At 49.1% G+C, this 20,781-nt stretch overlaps 6 protein-coding genes across 6 annotated transcripts; 5 read left to right on the forward strand and 1 right to left on the reverse strand.

The window, feature by feature from the left end:
* Window positions 1-768: 768 nt before the first annotated feature.
* Window positions 769-2,641, forward strand: FOIG_02788 (uncharacterized protein). Its single transcript, XM_031200195.1, has 2 exons — window positions 769-1,888; window positions 1,949-2,641. The coding sequence occupies exons 1-2, from the start codon at window positions 1,633-1,635 to the stop codon at window positions 2,347-2,349; spliced, it is 657 nt and encodes a 218-aa protein (XP_031069963.1). The 5' UTR covers window positions 769-1,632; the 3' UTR covers window positions 2,350-2,641.
* Window positions 2,642-2,692: 51 nt separating this feature from the next.
* Window positions 2,693-6,685, reverse strand: FOIG_02789 (uncharacterized protein). The gene is made up of 2 exons (XM_031200196.1): window positions 6,363-6,685; window positions 2,693-6,228 (listed from the first exon to the last, which is right to left on the reverse strand). Exon 2 carries the CDS (start codon window positions 6,074-6,076, stop codon window positions 3,254-3,256), a length of 2,823 nt encoding a protein of 940 aa, XP_031069964.1. The 5' UTR covers window positions 6,077-6,228; window positions 6,363-6,685; the 3' UTR covers window positions 2,693-3,253.
* FOIG_02790 (uncharacterized protein) lies at window positions 6,332-6,619 on the forward strand (the record flags this gene model as incomplete). Its single annotated transcript, XM_031200197.1, has 1 exon — window positions 6,332-6,619. One exon carries the CDS (start codon window positions 6,332-6,334, stop codon window positions 6,617-6,619), a length of 288 nt encoding a protein of 95 aa, XP_031069965.1.
* Window positions 6,686-11,996: 5,311 nt separating the features above from the next.
* FOIG_02791 (uncharacterized protein) lies at window positions 11,997-13,456 on the forward strand. The gene is made up of 3 exons (XM_031200198.1): window positions 11,997-12,567; window positions 12,626-12,771; window positions 12,826-13,456. Exons 1-3 carry the CDS (start codon window positions 12,495-12,497, stop codon window positions 12,964-12,966), a joined length of 360 nt encoding a protein of 119 aa, XP_031069966.1. The 5' UTR covers window positions 11,997-12,494; the 3' UTR covers window positions 12,967-13,456.
* A 259-nt stretch (window positions 13,457-13,715) lies between these two features.
* On the forward strand, window positions 13,716-15,356 carry FOIG_02792 (uncharacterized protein). Its single transcript, XM_031200199.1, has 2 exons — window positions 13,716-14,307; window positions 14,361-15,356. The coding sequence occupies exons 1-2, from the start codon at window positions 13,889-13,891 to the stop codon at window positions 15,016-15,018; spliced, it is 1,077 nt and encodes a 358-aa protein (XP_031069967.1). The 5' UTR covers window positions 13,716-13,888; the 3' UTR covers window positions 15,019-15,356.
* Window positions 15,357-16,643: 1,287 nt separating this feature from the next.
* Window positions 16,644-20,560, forward strand: FOIG_02793 (succinate dehydrogenase (ubiquinone) flavoprotein subunit). The gene is made up of 8 exons (XM_031200200.1): window positions 16,644-16,745; window positions 16,829-17,194; window positions 17,270-17,499; window positions 17,555-18,125; window positions 18,175-18,326; window positions 18,378-18,631; window positions 18,680-19,523; window positions 19,576-20,560. The coding sequence occupies exons 2-8, from the start codon at window positions 17,053-17,055 to the stop codon at window positions 20,221-20,223; spliced, it is 2,841 nt and encodes a 946-aa protein (XP_031069968.1). The 5' UTR covers window positions 16,644-16,745; window positions 16,829-17,052; the 3' UTR covers window positions 20,224-20,560.
* The last annotated feature ends 221 nt before the right edge of the window (window positions 20,561-20,781 follow it).

Consider the following 20,781-nt stretch of genomic DNA (forward strand, 5'->3'; position numbering starts at 1 on the left):
TCCCGCGATGATTGATGGCTCGTAAAGACGCACAAGTTAAGGTTACTTGTAGACTATCAGACTCAAGAATCTATAATACAGATGAAATTGATGTCCATCCAATCTTTGAAGGGGCTCCAATTGGCACCTTCAATGAGATCCATCCAAAGTTTGACTACATCAAATTTGATATCCCCTGTTGTGCCACATCTGCCATTTCCCTTGAATATTAGCTGACAACTCTTTCCATATAACACCCAACTTGTGGATATCATCAGCCGAAGTCTCCAGAATACTCTAAAACGTGGCACTAGACAGCTGAACAAGTATTTATGGAAACACTTTAAACTCACGATATATGCATTGGCGGTGTAAGGTTTCTCTCCCAGCACGGGGAATTTTTTTCACGATCGCGCACTCTCTCGACGTGGGCCACAGCGGGACGGCACGGGAGGTCTCCATTTTGGCTTTTCAGCCCTACGGGTCACTTCGACGTGTCTAACGGTTGATGAAGTATCAACATTTGTGAGTCAGTTCGTGAAAATTCTGAACAGAACAACGAGGTTTTCCATGGTTGAGTTGGCAATTGGTTGACTCAGCGTAACGGACATCCATGTAAGTCGGGCCCTCGCTAAAGAGTTAGGTTCTGCTGTACAATACGCGAACTGTTGAGTTGCTGTAGCCTCGGGCTTCACCGTCTGCTGATTTTTACATAAGTGGTCCTCCGTGGCAAAGTATGTACTGCAACGGTAACAGTTACAGCAAGACGTTGCTGTTGGTATAAAGCCGTATCATCCAGCCGGGATATTTCTACTCAACCACATATCAACACCTGTACTGTACTCTGTAACACAAGACAAGTGGATACACAAGGGTTGTACCATTTTGCGAATTCACAAAATAAATAAGCCTTCTCACCTCATAGAGCAAGTCTACAATACTGAACCGTGCTGCTCGAAGCGACTCTCGCATATCGTTCGTCAATTCATCGTGGAGGATCATCACCTTTAAGAGACGAGGGTACATATCACACCCCTGCATCTTCAGTTCTCAGCCCCTCTCCTCAGTCCCGTTCAGGCCAGTTCGCCGCGAGATGCGCAGACTGCAGCAGAGAATCAGAACTCAGCAAAGCCAAGCTCCAAGCTAAAGAAAAAAGAGAACCTTTCCTCTTTTCCACTGGACGACACTCCAGCTCTCAGGGGTTAAAGCGCAACCCGCTACTGTACAGTGGTGGAGTAGGGAAAAGAGACCCCTGAAACGCGCGAATCGTATCTCCAGCCACTCGAATTTACGGTGAGGAAGGATCATCGCGTGTGTGTCCCGTGCGTGCCCGCCGTGGCCCCTCCGAGCCGAGTAGACTGACACTACTGTACCTCACTCTTACAGTACAGCTCTGACTTGCATCTGCATTGGATCTTTCGTTCGCAGCAGCGCACATCCGCCCTTTACTCGTTTCGATCCAGATTTTCCTCAGAATCAGAGTGAGGATTAATCAACGACACGAGATAATTCTCCAATTGAATTAATAGCGCCTTTTCTTTCACGAATGCGCACAGTCTGAGCTTTCCCTCCCTCTACCTCTCTTTCTCTCATTCTGAAATCTCACCACCAAAAAAATTACTGCAAATCCAGCCACCGAGAATCCTCAAAAAGATGGGCTTCCTCGACTGGAACGACGGTGCCTCCGTCCTCTCAGGCAGATCTCGCCGTCACAAATCCTCTCGCTCTCACAAGAAGCGCCGTTCGCGATCCCGCTCCCGCTCTAGCTCCCGTGAGCGTGGCCGTGGTGGCTTCGCGGATATGGCAGACTCCTTCTTTGGCGGAGATCGCTATGGCAAGCACAATTCCTCGCGCGCTTCATTCTTTGGACTTGGCGGTAACAACAGCCGCTCGAGCTTCTTTGGGAACAGTAATTCTACCCCTCCCAGCCTCATACCTCGGAATCGAGAGGTGCTAACTAACTTACTAGGTCGCTCATCCTACTACAAGCGCTCCCCACGTCAAGGCTTCGTCCAGAAGACATACAAGCAACTCAAGCGTCTCCTCCGCGACCTCGTCCACTGGGCTAAGCGCCACCCATGGAAGGTCTTCTTCGTCGTTATCATGCCCCTCATCACGGGGGGAGCTCTGACTGCTCTTCTTGCCCGCTTCGGCCTACGTATCCCACCCGCCATTGAGCGCATGCTTGGTGTCGCCTCCAAGGCTGCCACGGGCGACTCGTCCGGCCTCGTAGGCGAAGCTGTCCGCATGGCCAGCGGTTTTGGCGGCAACAGCGCTGTTCGCGTAGAGCGCGACACGCACTCCTACAGCGGTGGCGGTGGTGGCGATACTTGGGGTGGTTTCGCTGATATGGCCAAGAAGTGGATGTGATGTTACTTCAGCGAGATGGCGTCGTTGCTTTGGACTTGTGACACTACCTTTTGGACGAGACGCACGCAATTGGCTTTGCTTGAGGCGTTTCAGGAACGGAACGGAATGGAATGGGAAGGATTTACTTGGGAGGATTATTGAGCCCGCATCGCCATATTACTGGTGATTTTACATAGAGACTGCAAGGCAGCATTCTTGAATACATTTCACGACTTAATGACCCCTGAATGTTGAGCTTTGTACCTGTCTGGAGAATGTGATCGCCTTCTTCCCAAACTCTACGATATCATCCTTGTCCCAAAACAGACCCACCATTCATCATGTCAGGAATAGGGTTACGAAGCATACCTCACGTCGTCGTAGATTCAGATTCAAAGTCATTTCAGCACTATGTTCATTACTAGTTCTGTGCATTTACCAGCCGCCTCCGCAAAATACCTAGTTAGAACTCATATCCCACTACGTCTTCCTCATATTGACAGCGGCATAAATGCCACATATGGGTTGTCCAACTCCCTGAGGAGTCCAAGCTACCCAAGTATCTGACTCAACCATCGGCCCTGTCGACCTGGGAGTCAGGTACATGAGGCCATGCCAGATACCAATGCTATTCATGCAATCATTAACCTCTGCGCCCATTCCGTTCCTTAAACTAAAATACTTGGGTTTCCATCGATCTAAGGCCTGTACCAGGTCTGTTGATGCCTTGTTTCTTGACCAATAATGTTAATCTGGCCATTGCTCCATGCAGTGGCCCCAAATAGAGTCGACTTGGTAGGGCTGCCGAGTAAAGCTTCTCGGTTGCAGGATGCCATAAAGAATATTGTACATGCGCCGTGCAATTGCAACGGCAGTCATAGAACGCCAACGCTTTAGAGTTTCTTCAAGTCGCATATCTCATTCATTACTTCGCCTCACCCTCTTTCTCCTTAGCGGGCTTCCAAAACTGCATCATTCGACCCAGTTTCTTCGTTCGGCTACTCTTTGCTTTCTTGTGATTCTCGTCGTTATCCAGTGTGACCTCCATTGAGAGCTTGCTCCGTTCACCATGAGAGCTACTGATGAGACGGCTGAGACTGGCAAGACTTGATCGACGTCGTCCAAAAGCAGCAGAGGAAACTGAAACTGGTCGAGGTTCTCGGAGAGTGGGCTGTGATTGACGCTGGCTGGGGAGAAACATGCTTTCCCTCGTCATTGTAGAGTTGCTAGATGTCAATGAGGGGATATCATAATCCACTGAAACTCGAACCTCGGGTCCAGGCTCTCCCATCAAAAGCAAAGACCGAAAGTTGTTGTCGTCGGTAACTGATGAGGGGGCTGTTGAGATTCGCTGAACCTCAACAGACATAGGCGACCGAGGAGACGGGAAAGAAGACGAGTAGCTCATGGCGTAAGGGCTGGTCGGAACATTGGCTGGGGCAGGAAGATGCAAGGGGCTGACTTCACCAGGTGACAGATCCTTGGTGCCTGAGAACCTTCTCAATGAAGAAGGGGTAGAATCAGTAGCCTCAGTTCGCTCAGCAGGCATGAAAGGGGATCGAAAAATCACGCTTGGCATCTCCTCGGCGATAACGCTTTCGTGTAAAGATGACCTCGAGCGCTCACCCCGCACCGTACTGGCAGATATTTGATCCTTGTCACTCAGGCTGGAGGTGGTTCGCCTCATGGCCTGGTTCAGCTGGCTTGAACTGTGAATTGAAAGCTTGTCTTGCGAGTCACGTAAGGGATCTCTTGTAACAGCAGCTGGAGGTGTAGCATCACTGTCAGAGTCAGTCTCTTCTTCAGAAGAGTCATCTGTTGTCCCAGATCTGGCATTGTCATCATCATCCTCTTCATCTTCTTCGAAAACATCGGCCATTGTTGAGCTGCTGTTGTAACGGTGCATGCCAGCACGGCCTGGATCAAATGGAGGTAGATCGGGAGCAGATTCCGCTCGACGATGATAATGCATACCAGGACCACTGAAGCCCTTCATGCCTTGAGCACTGTGAAGTCGCCGCTTGCCGGCACCGCCAGCAGCTCGTTGCGCTGCCTCCCACTCTGGGTTGAGTGGTAGAGGGGTGTTGAACGGGCCGAGAGCTGCGTCGAGGTCGATCATAGGATATGATGATTCATCTGCTGATCGCTTCGGTGCTTCATCTTGAGGAATGTTGGGAGATTCGGTGACAGTGAGAGTTGGTGTAGAAATCTCCAACAATTCAGGCTCTCCATACATCGCATCCTCGCCTTCGTATCGAGCGACTCTAGGAGCTGGTGGAGTTGGAGGTCGGCCGCTCTCGGATTTTGATCGCTTGCTGTGAGATTTAGGCTTTCGTGGCAAGATAGCCCCAGCCCAGCCTTTCACCTTCTTCTTTTTCTTCTTACTCTTTTTGCTGCTCTTACTCTTGACGGGAGTGATTTCAGCATTTTCGCCAACTGGATCAATTCCATGTCCAGTCACGGGCAATGCCTTGGTTAACAGATCAATTGACCCGGCGCTCTGTGGTCTCTTGCCAGGTGATGTGTTTCCAGCTGATGAGTCTCGAACGAAAAATGACCAGCGCTTCCTTGTCGGACTTGGTTCAGGATCTTCCGCTTTGGGAGCCTCAGCAAAATTGAGTAATGTCGGAATCGAATTTCGACGCTTTGGTGAAGATGGCGTGTTAGCCTGATCAGGAGTACGCTCGAGGATAGCACCTGCGGTGCTAGGCCTCGAATCTGAAATTTCGCGAGTTGATGTTTGAGATAATGGCGAAGGGCTATCACGGCCGTTGTGAGACGCAGCTGAAACAATTGACGATATGCTGCCAGATACAGAGTGCCCAGGTCGCGCTGTTACTGTACTGGAAGTCTCATTAGAGACGAGGGACAAAGGTCGTGGGATAAACTCAAGCGTGTCAGAGAAGCCGACACGAGCTTTGGGTTGTTTGGGGCTTCCGCTCGGTGAAGGGACTGAAACAAGCTCCTCAGTTTCTTTTGGCGCCTCGGGTTCAGGAGCAGATTCAGGCTCAGGAATAACCTTCTCATCTAGAGGTAGAGACGGCTGGTTGCTAGGCTGGCCGAAGGTGGTCGGGCTAGTCGGTGCGCTGTTTCCTCGGCCGGCGGCATCAAAGACGGGAGGCTGGAGAATTGGTAAGTCATTTGTTGAGATTGCGCCTGAAATCCCTCTTCGATGGCCTCTTCTTGGTGGTTGAAATGTTGGCGTTACGAGTCCACTCTCTGACTTGGTAGGACTAGTGCTCATGATGGCGATCGAGTTGCCCTCGCGGATACGTCCCCCAACAAATTCACTCCCACCTCTTCGATGTCCATGGCCGCCGGGTCGCTGTGATGATGCGATATTTCTAGGAGAATGAGGTGAAATTGGAGGAGTCAGGAGAAAATTGTTCTCGCGGTCTGGCGAAAGTAGAGCACCAGGGTTGAAACTAAAGTCAGGCAATGCCGAACGAGACTGTCCCTCTGCATTTTCAGCAGAAAACCCAAAGCTGAAGTTGGGAGTCTCAATGGCCGACATGGGACGACGACCGGTCGCTCGCGAGAAGGAAGAGGGCGCGGACGCCGGGGCAGGCGGTTTGGCTGGAAAGACGAATGGAGGGTTTGGCGGTGGCTCATCGAGCTGAGCCTGTGATTCAACCGATTGAGGGCCAGTAAATGAGTTCATTGAGGAAGCGAATCGATCGGAAGGGCTATCGAACGCTGGGCCGGGAGTTGGACGGGTTAGCCGCTCGGGGCCAAATGCGGTTGCCATCTTCTCCTCAGCCGCGCAGCGGCAACGAAGTGATGGACAACAATGTGTGAATTAAAGGTTCATAGGACAAGCAAGGCAACCGTTTCAGAACCGCCGGGCTCGCTTAATTATTCGGTTCGAGTAAATGTTGGCGATGTCGAAGAGGGTCGCGTCTGAGGCGTCACAAGCAACGATCAGTATAGATCTTGAGATTGAGATTGAGCACGTAAAAAGGCCAAGAGTGTCGGCTTCGAGAAGAGAATATTGCTACAAATAATGGCGAGCAAGTCGTACTGGGGTAACGGACCAGATAACACGGCAGCAACAGGCTTGAAAGTCGTCGAGATGAATCGCGGAAAATTGGCTGGACGAACAACTCGAATGGCGGATGTTAAAACTATGGTATGTAAAGAAAAGGAGTGGACGGCCAAGACCAGCGCAACTCTACAAAAACAAGAGAGCAACTGGAATCGCACCAAGAAAGAAGAGGTCGGGAGGAGGAAGGAAGAAAATCTTCGCTCGCAAAGGCGGCGTTTTCGATTTGAGGTGCGGCCGGAGAGATGAAGAAGAGAGGACGGGACGGGACGGGGGAGGGGGGATAAAACGCGATTTCGTGATAAAAGGCAGGCCAGAGGGAAAGAGGTAAAGCCAGATGCACTTGTGTTCAGCCACGCCCAGCAAGCGCAAGTGTATGCAAGTGCAAGGGGTCCCCACCTCACTGCCAACTGACTGTGATGGGGGTACGTATGGGCAGGTACCGCTGCAACCAACACGACTGCGAATAGACGGCCGGAAATGGCCAGGGAGGACATGCATCTCTAGTACCTCTGCGCTTCCTTCCAACTTTGGCCAGGCCCCAGGCCCAAAGGTAGGCCCCCTAGTCATAGTAGTTCATGATCCCTAATCCCTAGTTCCTTAGTTCTTAGTCCAGGTACCTGGCTTGCTGGCGTGGTCCTGGACAATCCGCCCTGGCATCCACAGTCCACACTCGAGAGAGACACGACATGGCCAAGGGGCGCCACCGCTCTCGGGGACTCCAGCTGCCCGTGTTGGGTGCCAAGATTGGATCGAGTGGATGCCAGTGGAAGGCGGTTCAGAATCGACTCGGTGTTAGGGTGACCCGATCAAGAAGCCGAAGGAACCCAAAAGGGATTGTGTGTGATGAACTATGCTACTTTTTGGTAACATGCGTGCAGTCTGATGCATTGTGAAAACACTTACTAAAACGTGGAGAATACCTGGGCATAGCCAAGGGAGTCATATCAAAAACACATATAGTCCTTGCGCTTGTTGTTTGTTCTGACTTCTTCCAAGGCGGCAGCGGTAAGCACCCAGGCACCCTTCGCTAGACCTGGGTTTCCTTCCCTTCATGAATTCTTCCTCTCCAGGGGCGGCCGGGCCTCGTCGACTCCGCTTGGCGGTGGAGCTTTTTTTTCATCCACCCCAAAACCAGACCCGCACTGTGTTGTCCTTGAGGCAAATTGCACCAAGCGGTCATTCTTCTTGTTATTGTCTTGACTGGATGTTAATAATTTTCGGATATGCCATCTTATGCTGCCAAATATCAATTAATCTATCTCTGTTATTCATGACAGTCTGACAAGAGCATAATCATTTTATTGCGCTATCAGCGATGAACAAACCCTCCTGCTCCTCGCCCAATCTTACTGAAACAGGACAGCATTACCATCTGGATATTGATCTTCATCAACTGCAGTGGTACACTTTCATGGCGGTCACCATCTCATGACAGGTACTGTCAATATCGGTACATGAGACTCCAATCCCACATCTGCACTGTGACCTCGCAGGTCGACTACAAGTATCCCTGGCTCTTTGTTCGTTCGCGGCACTGCGAACGCTCTCGAGGTGCTTGCTGCTGCTCTGTTGGGCGCTCCAGGCCTCTGTTATTCGTCTGCTGTTTCTGTCAGGGGCCACCTAACAACCCTGCCCATGTCACCCTCAGTGCGCGCCGTGTACCTGCACCAAAGGTGCACTTGTGCATGCATACAAAAGCGCTGCAAGCCCACGACAGATGGAGGAAGATGCAAGCGAGCAGTCTTGAGCAAGTGACATCAAGCGTCGAACCTAATGCATGTTGGAAAGACAACTCCATCATGTGAGAGAGACTCTCTTGCAATTATCTTCCCGATGCTCCATATCAATGATCTTCAATCCTCCCATGCCCAAACTCACCAAGCGCCTTTACCAGGGATGGCCTCCAGGTTTGAGAGCGGGGGAGGCGAACATCAAAGTGGAGGTCAAGGGATGAGTAACGGTTACAGTGGGCGGCACGATGTCTTGCGCACTTGCTCAATGGCCGCGACAATCTAACGGCCTTGGCGGTCGCGCATTCGAAAATCAAGTATCGATGGCCTTGGCCGGGCATCATAGATAACTACCACGAGAGTCGTTTTTTCGGACATTTGCCAAACTCTGAAGAGAAACTAGTTAGAAGTTGTTCACGCCATCAAACGCTGGAAACAGGAAGAGATCCCAGTCAATTAGCAACCGGCTGAGTTACAATAAGCATTGCTACCGTTTGGTGGTCAGCGGGCAGCTGCAGGTCAGGATTCGGATGATAACCGGCTGACCACTTTGAGAATACAATTCATAGGCCCGAGTCACCTTCAACCAGCAGGTATCTCTTATCGACGGCATGGCGGAACGTCTGTACCGGTCCAAGAGGTCAGCGACACATGAGCGGGAAAGCTTCACGGCCAAGGGAATCGACGATTTGTCTTGAACAAAGGTTTCTAGCGCAGCCTTCGCCTAGAAATTATCGTAAGATGCATGATCGATTTTGCATTTGTGTCGCTGTACATAGTTTTCGGTGATTTCTCTGCAACCCATACACAGCTGTACCTTGATCTGGTGTAAGTCAGAGGCCAATCATGTGCATTGAGAGACCAGGAGGCTGCTGTAGTAGGCAGCCACCAACGAACAGATCGATCTCAAGAAGGGGCGGGACCTAGATCAACGGTACCATCCATTGAAACACCACAACAACTAAAGTTAAGGTAGGGAGTTTAAACGACACGATAGTTTCCGCATGCAATAATCATGAATTCATATTACTATACGATAGTGCCGAGCCATCCGCCAACACGCCTTGTCAGAAACAAAGCAGGTTTGTATCTATCCACTCTCAACCTCACTAATTCACACCAACCGTGTAAAGTATCGTACAGGCGAGACATGGCTTGCATGATAAATCGGGGCGAGAACCAGTCGTTAACTGCTATGCGCCACAAAAGCCCTGAAAGATACAATACGATGCTGTATACAGTATGGCAGAGCGCGTATCTGTTGTGTTGTGTTAGGTATTTTGTCTTTGCGGGTTTTATTGAGTTCTTATCCGTTGCTTTTTCCTTCTTCCCCAGTTGACCTGAGATCTGTCCAGGATAAGCTGGCAGGCCACCTGGCTCATCGGCCTGACCAGGTCAGAGGTTACGAGGTCGAGAACACGACCACAACAAACCGATTCACCAAAACAATGACCCCAGGACTTATCAAGGTTAGTTAGGTTGTGATCTATCAACCAGGTTGCCAGGAGCCCTTGAAGATTACGTATTGCCCTTGTCCGAGCGCTCTGATTTACAGGCCAAAGAGTTCCGATTTTAGATCTTGACAGATGGGTCAGTCGACTGGCCCATTGTATCTCAACGGGAAAGTTGTTTGCCGAATTACTTGTTTTGCTGTTTGCATTTTCTCATTATACAGTGAAAGCCTTGGTCTTTGTAGTCCCAGCTTAACGCCATCCTCGCTACGCACGGGGCCAGGAACAGCCTTAATTCCCCTTGTCTATTCCCACACTGGTACCCGTACCTGAAAGTCATCCCTTGATTGAGACCTTGAAAGATGTGGCAGCTGATGACGGATGCGGTTGAGGCTGAGGCTGCTGCCCATCTGTGCAGGGGCACTTGTAAAAACACTTTGCCTCGTTCATCTGGGACGGGAGATTCACCAAGGCAACGGTATCAGACTGCAACCTCTGATTGGCTTTTGTTTTGATTTCCTGTCTAATTGCTTTTTGAAATTCACAGCACGTCAGACAAGCCGACGGGTTGATCATGGATCTGTCTCTATCATGGATGGTTTGTTTCAACAAACTCAATCCGGGTATTGACAGCTACCGAGCTTGAAATGACAGGCGCCCCTCCCGTGTAACGATGGCAACAATTTTCATCTCGAATTTTATTGCATTGGCAATCTATTGCTCTACGCGCTTATACACTGCTTCCCCAACAAAGGTTATCCTGGCCTGCCTGATAGTCATATTTAACGTCAGATCTACACCAATATCCGACGACACCGCTAAATCATGCACAGACTAAAATGATCGCAAGGTACTTGGCGCATCGGAAATATGGCTGAACTTGGTATAAACAAGACGGGACGGTTTTCAAGACTCAACAACGCCTAAATTAAGCATGGCGGAACAATTTAGACAAAACACAAGTTGCATCTGTTGATCGATGGTTGTCGTGACAATTGTGTGTTGGCAAACAAAGCAATTGCATGATATCTCAACTCTACAAACCTGCATGCATACATTGCCTGCCAAGGGCCAGTTTTGACACCTTGTAACATTGACTCCTCATGTCATGCCCAGACCTGGGGGGTTCATGGGCAGACACTCTCATGGAGCCAGGTCCACCAGCTAAGCCACTGTACAAGGATTCTCCCTCTTTCGAGCCTTCGAATTCCCCCGTTTTGCTCCACCGTGCACTCATTACCGGCCATTTTCACGGTCGAGAAAGAAAAAAAAAAAAAGAGGCTTGCAATTCCCATCTTAGGTCAGCCTGCCACCGTTCAGCTCGTCCACGAATAACCTCCCTCAGGCGCATCGCGATGAAATGAAGGCTTTCTTGTATGCATAAGCAATCTCGCCAACATCTCAACGAGGAAGCTATGTAATACCGTTCGACACGGGTGGCATTCCTATTATTATCTGCAACGGTAATAAGCCAATTTGCCCAGCTAATTACGATTTCCTCTTCATTCCGTCATGAGGCCCATCTCCCTGCGTTGCGGTGAAGGAGGCCTCGGGACGGATCCAATGTTGACAGGAGACAGGACAGATTCCCAAAAATATCTACCGTGTTTTTAATGGGGTTGAGGAATACCCGAATTTAGCACGCGATGGTTCATCGTCATTTCGTGGCCTTGGCTCTGGGCCCATGATAGACGGGATGTCATTTACGTAGGATTCGGCCACGATACCGAAGGAACATGGCCTAATCTGGCCTCTAACCCGCATCAGTCGTGTCCCACTATGACATTGTAGTGTCATGGGTGTTGATTACGATGAGCCCGATTAATCCTCGCATTATTGGTGTTCATCCATACTCTTTCATGGCATGTTCTTGGTTGAAGACTTGTGATGGACGCGTCCTTCGAAGTGTCTCTCCAAAGACTCCACATAGTAATGTCTCTGCCTTTCGGAAATGTCTCTGTAATCTAATGCATGCATTTGCAATAATGTTAATTAATCTAATTACATAGTAAGCACCATTGAAGTGCGTAGGTCAACAACTTGCTTCTGGCCAGTGATAGGCTCATGGTTTGGCCGAGGCTATCTCCCTTAATGCATACTCATACGGTTGGCCCCCTTTCATACAAATGCCTGACATGAACGTAAACGAACATGTAGTTGGCAATACGAACAGTCATTACCCCTGCTCCAATCACATCACTTGATCAGCGTCTTAACGGTTAGCTTCCATGCATCGAAGTCAAAGCCACCTGCGAGAAACTGCAAACTAGAAATCCTTGTAAACCTTGAAGACCATCAGAATGGCTAGGGGAGTTGAGAAAAATCCGAGGCCTCGATCTTGAGTGACAAAAATACTTGGGTGACCATAGAATATAAGGTTTAGGAGTTTTGACTGGTTATTATTAGCCCTTTCACTGAAGGTCTCGGGTCTTTTTGCTCCCCTAGAAACTGGATCTGAGGCTTACAAGTCCGCAGCTGAAAGACGTAGCCAATAGCGTAGATCCTCCCTCGACTGACAGCTAAGCAGGGACGGGATGGCGCATTATTGGAAGACTCGTCAGCGCCGAAGAAAGACAGTCAAACTATTGAATGGAGCAAAGAATAGCCGAGCCGAGGCGAGCTCAACCTTTGATTATTATTAGGAGCTCATCTGAAGGGGCCAGAAGTCTTCAGATCGTGAAACAAAAGCACCAAGCGACGTGACAAGATCGCCCCTTATCTGCCCCTGAATTAAAGTGTGGGGAGCTACCTGGACCCTGGGTTTGAGCCACAGTTCTGGACCAAGTGTGGAGGCGCACAGCCACAGCTTTATCATGACTCTCACCGCCTCTGAGATAGTGCCCCGCTGCAACATTTTTTGACTGGCAGAAAAATTGGTGAAGCGCGCAAGATCGCTCAAACGACACGCCTTAGTATCAAAGACAGATACACAGCAACAGTATGTCTGATACGGAGAAAACAAACCTGACTCCCGCTCCTGCGGCGGAGAAGACTCTTGGCATGCGCAAGAATGGTAACATCACCTCCCAGCATTGGTTGTATATGAATACACCAAGCTAACTGCTCTGTAGGCAAGCAATGGCATGCCCCCAAGAAGGCCTTCCGACCTACCGCTGGCTTGAAGTCATATGAGAAGCGAACGCAAGAGCGTGCTCTCATGGCGCAAGTCAAGGCCAAGGAGAAGGAGATGAAGGACGAGAAGGAACAGGAGCGCCAGGTAGGCCCAGATTCTCCTCACATTAGACGAGACATGATCTAAATTAAGAAACAGCGCAAGATTGCAGCCATTAAGGAGAAGCGAGCAAAGAAGGAGGAGGCTGAGCGATACGAGAAGATGGCCGAGAAAATGCACAAGAAGCGAGTCGAGCGACTAAAGCGCAAGGAGAAGCGAAATAAGCTGATCAACTCATGATCGCGGGATGGTTTTGGTGGTTTAAATTTGATTGGAGCAGACATATATCGACAGCATTATGATTTACGATGCGGTATACCTCAGACTACAACTTGCGACGGAAAGATTAGGTTAGACAATACGGGAGCAGCACAATATACCTGGGCGTTGGAATATGCGATCAAATCTTGGCGGATCAATTACCAGGTTCTCCGGCCATCGAGTGGTTATTCGTCTTCGTGTAATTAAAGGTTTCTAAATCTAATATGTATCATCGATTCATAAACCGGCTGGTTCGGGACTGAGTCGAGCTCTAACTGAGATTCATTTGCTGTAGGAGAGCCAACCGATATCTTCGAAAGACAGCAAGTGACATGAGGTCCACAGATCTAAAACGTCGAGTTGACGAAACCAACAAACGTGAATATTCTAGTAGAGCCATCTACTGGTTTCTTTGGGGATTTTGGTCTTAGTTAAAGACCTCCGTTGTGGATATCGTGGTGACTATGACACCATTCTGAGCTTGACAAACCGATGGCACTTGCCACAACATTCGAGCTGCTTTAAATATCACGAAAGGAAAGACTACATGTGACTACGAGTATCTGATACCATTGAAAACGTATTCGGATACTATCTGCAGCTTATGTGGAGATGTTTCGATCTTTGTATGCATCTACATTCAAGTGACATGTGAAACTGCCGGTTTGCAGGGGTCCACTAAACCACCCCCGAAGTTGACCATTCGACGATCGCCTGATGCAACCACCCAACAAACCTGGAATTCTACTGCTTCAAGCCCTCTTTTGGGTAACCCACCCATCCATGCGTCACAGGGTCCAGTCATAGAGTTTTTCTCAAGACCTACAGTACGGTCACTATAGCTGCAGGCAGGACGAATCGGGATCAGCCACACTACCAACGGGGATATACCGCTCACGCCATGGCCTCAGCAGGCTTTACGAGTCCCCGAGACTCTACAAACTCAGTCTCCAGTGTTCGTTCGAGCAGCCGACATCAGTTAAAACGATCCATCACCGAGCTCGCGTCGCCCGTGAAGCTCGGCCGTCGAGAGAAGAAAGAACGCGATCGATATAATGAGGACCGCGCCGTGCATGCGCACCACATCTCAATCTCCCATCCCGTGTCCGCGAACCCGCAATATCAAGGCAGAGCATCAGTAGACATTATGACACGCTCGGAAGGCGTCACGCCGTACATGAGCCCCGATCAGAGTCGGAGGCCAAGCTTGATGCTTTCGAGAGAGGAGGAGAACAAAGCTCTCAACGTCCCTGCTCCGCCGGAACCCAAGACCAAGGAGAAGATACTGGAAGATCAGGCTAAGACGTCCTCGCAGGTCGAGTAAGATACTACATATACCCTTATCCAGTGCTATATAGCTGACGCATTCATAGGGGCCTGAAGCAATCACTGGTCGAACTAGGATCCTTCTCTACGTCCACAGCCCGGCGACTTGACGAGACATACTACGCGGTTCTTGAGAAGATGAGTACACTCCAGTCAACTGTTTCCGCCTTGAAGGAGTTGGCGGAGGAGTCTCAGAGCATCCATCGAAATTTTGAGAAGGACGCTTGTGAAATTGAAAACGATATTACATCACAGATTGCAGCAATGGGCCAGTTCAAGGAGCACCAGGAGAACATCGAATCACTCACGACCCGTGTCCAAGATGGCCGCGCAAGGATTCGCGCTCTTAGTGATCGAGTCGATATTGTCCGAGAGCAAGTTGAGCTCTGGGAGCGTCTGGACAAGGAGTCTCAGGACAAGACACGATTGAGGTTGAGAGCTATCATTATATGCATCACGGTTGTGTTCCTTGCAGTGGTGGTTCTGTTCTTTGGTGCTCAGTATGTCTCAAGACATAGTTCACTCTTGGGTGGTGATAACTCGAGCACACCTCGTGTTGCAGAGTCTATCATCCAGTCACATAAGGGAGCAGCACATCCATCATTGTCTCTTCGAAGACCTGAGAAGAGCGGTGTTCCATATTCGAAGAGGAAACAGGTGCATACACATGCAGAGGAGGAGCTTCGCGTTTTTGATGAACTGTGAAATTGTTGGTTCTCACATTAATTGCTTTCATTCGATACCCATCACAGCGCGCACATCGCATAACTCATTTATTCCCTTTGTACTGGCGGGATTTTAACAGATAGTTGATTCACATCGAGATTGTTCTTCAATAAAGCACTACCTCAATATCGATGCATCGTTCGGTTCATGGATAAAGCCAACTATGGGATCGGTCAACTTACCCTACATCAGTCATAAGAAGTCTTGCAAAGTGTTTCGACTCAATCCATAATAACACTGAAGCCAGTTCTGTAAGCGGCCATTGCAAGCATCATAGATAATGGTGGCATGCGATCATTGATGCGTAGAGATGAGGCACCTGGCATGTTTGTATTGCTTAAACTACTGAAAATCTCACGTCTGTCCTCACTCACTAAATGTCTGTAGAGATGTCAAATCTGACATTTGTCTCGCTGACTCTTATTCTAAGGGTTTGATATAATTTACGATGCTAATGATACCTAGTATCTAGTACTCTTGTTAGGAACATTTCCGTCTTTCCTGTTCAAGCCAACGACTCCTGCGCCGAGCCGCTGCCGGCGCCACACTTCGGAGCCTCCGTGTCACGTTTCCCCACCGCCGAGCCGTGTCCCGGAGTCAGTCCCCCAATTGCCTGGTACAGCTCTGCTTTGACCCAAATTGCCAAGGATTAGAGACTCGAATCGGTTGACCAAGGCCGAACGTTCTCCGTGAAACCGTGCTGAGCCCAGAACCTAGACGGAGCGTTGAGCTTCTTTCTGACTTTATTTACTGAAGGGAGGGCTACCCTACGCCATCGAAATTAACAGGAAGACAAAACATAAGAGCCTCCCAGGGCTGTGACATATCGTAAATAATGTCCGGAACGTTCCCATTTAGCAACTCATGTGAGGTGCTGGCCAATAAAGCACAGACTCGGCATTGCGTAACTCATCGTGGCGGGGCAAAAGAATCTCTCTCTAATTCCCCATTCTGGTATACATTTTAATGATTGGCTTACTCGTAAGAAATGCCCAATCTCTTATTTTTTCGCGGCGTAATCCCGTGCTTGGTCAAAGTTCTCAGCAGCCACAATGTCAACACACATAGAGTGGATATCACCGTGGCCAGCGTGGCTTGTATTCATCGAGGTCGAAATGAGACTGATATTCGGATCAACAAACAGGATCGGCTGCCTGTTTTAGATGCCGAACGGGCTGATCAAACGAGATGAGTCGTCGTCACTGTAGTGCTGACAGTTTTTGGCAGCGGATAATCAAGAAACTGCGAGTCTATGAAGCTAGAGAACTCCTTACAACAAAGACAAGTCGGGAGTTGCTTGGCATCAGTCTATAGATCGTAGGAAAGCCCCCTTCGTATTGATAATAATTCATCACTAAAATGTCTGTTCAGCCTTACATTAGGCGCCCTGGACCATTGACTATACCAAAAACTAAATAGCCGTTACATTAGTTTGATATCAAAAAAGTTTGACTGTCATGCCGGGCATCCATAGCACGGCAAAAAGGACCCGATAAAGCAGGGTTGTGAGAGTCTGGGCGAGTGGCTTGGTACTTGGCAACACACGTCATGCCCCTCGCTTTGGCGCTTATTACACGCAAGTGCCCAGCGTGAGGAGTACCTTAAAAAGGTTGAGGTCTATAATGCAAAGAAAGAAAAGTTCCACCATTTGAGGTTCTGTTTCTTTGACCGTTCTGTTCGTGATACCCCGAAGAAAAGACGCTGATGTGAGTCCCTATCAACAGCCGACAACATTACGTAGCTGCGCTCCATAAGGCACTTTTTAGCGTACTAACGAAGCTTACTGCAGCTTTGCCCCGCCAAACGAAAGGCAGTCCAGCCCAGACCAAACCAACAATATTCCGGACGTTCTTCTGACGCAAAACTACCCCAACTTCGCCAAGTGTTCTACATACATCGATATCAATTTATAACAGATATTGATAGCGGCCGACCTTCTGAACCGTGAAATACTTCTCTTCCCTACAAGACCTACACGAAAAGCTCTCTATAATCGACTGTTGCGCAACAGACATGGCTGCTGAGGCCGGAGATACGCCCGCAGTTGTTGAGGATGCTACTGCGAATCCTCCATCTACCGTTGACCTCCCAGTGCGATCAAAGCAAGATGCTACGCCGCCACCAGGCCAGACGCTGACTGGCAAGCAAGAACATTGTAAGTGTTGCAATGCGCATTGATTTGAGATCAAAGGCGATGTAATAGATGCTGATATATGCTTTTACATATTAGACCTCAAGAGAGAGCTTATTTCGGAGCAGGTAAAGTGGGAAATAAACGAACTCAACTCTACCACCGCCCTCCAGCGCTTCGGCGCGCCATTTCGATCCGATCACGGTGAAGTCCCCCCTGAGGAGTCCGAATTGCCCATTCTGCGATACATCTTCGTCCACCATGTTCGCGACTTTCCCTTCCTTGATAAGGCGCGCGAGAAGGAGTTCTGGCAGGACAAGCTTCAAGTGGTGAGTAATGATGATGCGATTTGCCCATGGTCGATCTGACGCTAATGGACTATAGTTCCTCGAGTCGTTCGCAGGAAAGCAGATTTCATCGTCGGAGGATCGCCTAGAGGAGACGAAGCGACGAAAACTAGCCATCAAGGCTAGGAAGCTTGTTGAGCTAATGATGGTCTCTGGAATTGGAACATCATCAGGATTCGAGGAGCGCATTCGATTTTCAGAGATTGAGATTGTTGACAGCAATGCTATCGACACCGGTGTCATGCATACTCTACCTGAGGGCAACTATATTAATGGTTGGGATGTCAATGTCGCTGGCGTGCGAGTCACCCAAGTCAAGCGTACGATCCGAAAGCACAAACACGCCGAATTTATCCTGCGCATCAAGAAGAAGGGTGAATTGGAGCACTATGTTGGACGAAGATACAGCGACTTTGCCAAACTTCATAGCCGATTGCGACAAGAGCTTCCTGGTCGAGTTGTACCAGAAATGCCCAAGAAGAACAAGTCAGATACTACAACAACGATCGCCTTTACATCCATGTTCAGCAATGGAAACGAATCAGATGCTTCCTCTATTTCTTCAGTTTCGACAAGACCCAATGGCTATTCATCTATGTTGACGCCTGGTATGATCCACCCCATCTTTATTGGTTTACTTATGCTAACGCTATGAAGGTCACCGTAGGGCTGGGTCTGCGGCATCATTCAGATCGAATCGATCCAAAGGGCTCAATTCCCCTAGAATTCCATCTCCTCGCGTGTCTACTGAGGGGGGAAGACTTAGCCCTGCTGTCCGCCAGGATTCGGATAAGTCAGATAAGTCAGAGGTATGAGTGAGGCAGTACATGACTTCTACAGCCAACTAACAAGATACATAGACTGTTGTTCTATGGCGTGAAAACCAAAGAATTTCACTTAGGGCGTTCTTGCGATCTGTACTCCACAACCCCCAATTTGCTAATACCAAGGCTATGCAAGACTTTCTGAGTGGCGAGCCCATTACTCCCACAGACGAGGATGTTGAAGATATTCTTCGAAGGAAGGAGGTGGATGAGAAGCGCATGGAAGAGCAAAAGCAATTCTATGAAATCGCGAGGAAACGAGCCGCCGACCTTGATGAGTACATGGAACAGTGAGTGTTATCTCACATCGGTCACAAACCTGAGCTGACATATTCCAGGTTCCGTCGCGATATAGTAGAACACAACGGACTTACCATGCTCTTCAAGGAGATCAAGGAAAAGGAGACGATCCAGGATCTCAGTATCCAATATCGAAAGTTCGCTGAGTGGCTTCGTATTGAGATTGCTGCCGTCATCTATCACCTCTTCCTGGCTGAGGACAACTCCCCTGAGCTCTTTGCTCAAGCGAGACGCATTCACTCTCTCATCCCATACTCGGTTATCAAGAACGTTATCCGAATTGCGAACCCCGCAGCAGTCATGTCTGGTGTCTTGGACATCTTCCTAGCTCAACCATTCGGTACACGGTCATTGATGCAGAGGATTTTCTCACTTACACTCAATGACGGTATCAAGAGCTTCCAAAAGTCGATCGATATCCTCGCTAGCAAGATTGACGATCCTGTCTTCTCAGGCAAGCTCTACAAGTACACACATGCCGAAGAGCACATCAAGGTAGCCATTCGTGAAGAGGCTGAGGCGGATGATGTGGACTTGATCGTGGCGATTATGAGATCTGATCTCATTGAACCAGGGCTTACAGGAGAGCAAATCCAGAGGCTCTACAACGCATATGTCGCTTTCAACAACGCGGTGGAGAACATTGACGAGGAGCTGCGCCAGGGCGCTCAACTGTTTTCGTACATGAAGCAGTACCTGAAGCTCTGCACAAGACAGAGGGACAAGGAGATGATGCTCCAGTTAATCGAGGAGCCGGTAACCCTTCAGCTATTCCGAGATCTCTTTACCATCTTCTACGAGCCTCTCGTACGAGTCTACAAGTCGGCAAACGTGTACAATAGTGTTACTGACTTCGCCGTCTTTATTGATGACATGATCCAGGTAAGAGAAGCAGCTATCTCCGAATCGAAACTGCATGCTAACATGTGTATAGGTCGTCGACAAGTGCAGAGAGCAAGATGCATCGGCTGATCCAAACCAGACTGTTCAGGCTTTCATTGATCTTTGCCAGCGACACGAGCACAACTTTTACAAGTTTGTCCATGAAGTGCATACTCATGATAATGGCCTCTTTACACAGCTCATGGGCTGGATTGAGGGTATCCTCGAGTTCTTGCGAAAGGGCCCTAAGAACGGAACCCTTAATGTCAACGCCTTGTTCGAGGGCGGTGTCAGTGCTGGAATTCTGGATAAAGACAAGGCAATTGCAGAGATCAACTCTCTTATTGCATGGCAAGAGGCTCGAAAGAAGTGGCACAACGATAAAACCAGGCAGAAGATGGCGGCCGAGGGCCATGCAGGAAGTGACATGATGCCAACGGCAATGGCTTTCAACTCATCAGACTTTGGATTAGACAGCGAAGACCTCGAGGACATGGCTTATGATGATGGCTCAGAGGACGAGGCAGAGGCAGAAGCAGAAGATGAGTTAGATCCCATCGAGGCTGAGAGGCGACGCAGAGCCAAGCGACAGGATCGCTTGCGACGAAGCGCTGGAGAGCCCGTTAAGCCTCCTGTGAGAGAAGTCCACAAGCTGACCGACAATTTCTTGGTTATGCTTCGTGAAGTATTATCGAATTAGATTTAGTAAGATATCCTGGTTGCGGTTGCATACGGGTTAGGAGGACTTGTTTTACAAGGGAAGAAAGAGAAGGAGTTGGCTGTACTGATTCTGGCAGTATAAAGATACAGAGCGACATGATTATAAAGTCAGGGAATGATGGAGAAAGGTAGAGCCAGTAGACGTCAAGATTCTATCTGTTAATTCTTGAATGTCCTGACGTTTAAATGTGACGTATCTCATATCTTATTGTAGTCTGAGAGGTCTAAGACCAAGAAGTAGAATATGGAGGTGTCCTGAGGAATGCCTTTCAACATCTAATCAGACTTTACGAATATATATGATCATAAGTTCCAAGGCTCCCATCATGACGCTTAGGTTAAGCGTAGTCTTTTATTGTTTTAGCTCATCACAGGAGAAAGAGGATTCTTTCCACGTTCTATTTGAACCCTGTGAGTTGTCAAGGCTGTCGACTGCAGTACGAAAACCGGACTTTGATGACCGGCCCCGAAAATTGGTTCCGGGCCGGGTCGTGTTGTTACGACTGACAGCAGCTGGAGGTGGAGCCGTCAGCACATG

The sequence above is a fragment of the Fusarium odoratissimum genome (genome assembly GCF_000260195.1).
Source record: "Fusarium odoratissimum NRRL 54006 unplaced genomic scaffold supercont1.3, whole genome shotgun sequence".
Lineage (NCBI taxonomy): Eukaryota > Fungi > Ascomycota > Sordariomycetes > Hypocreales > Nectriaceae > Fusarium > Fusarium odoratissimum.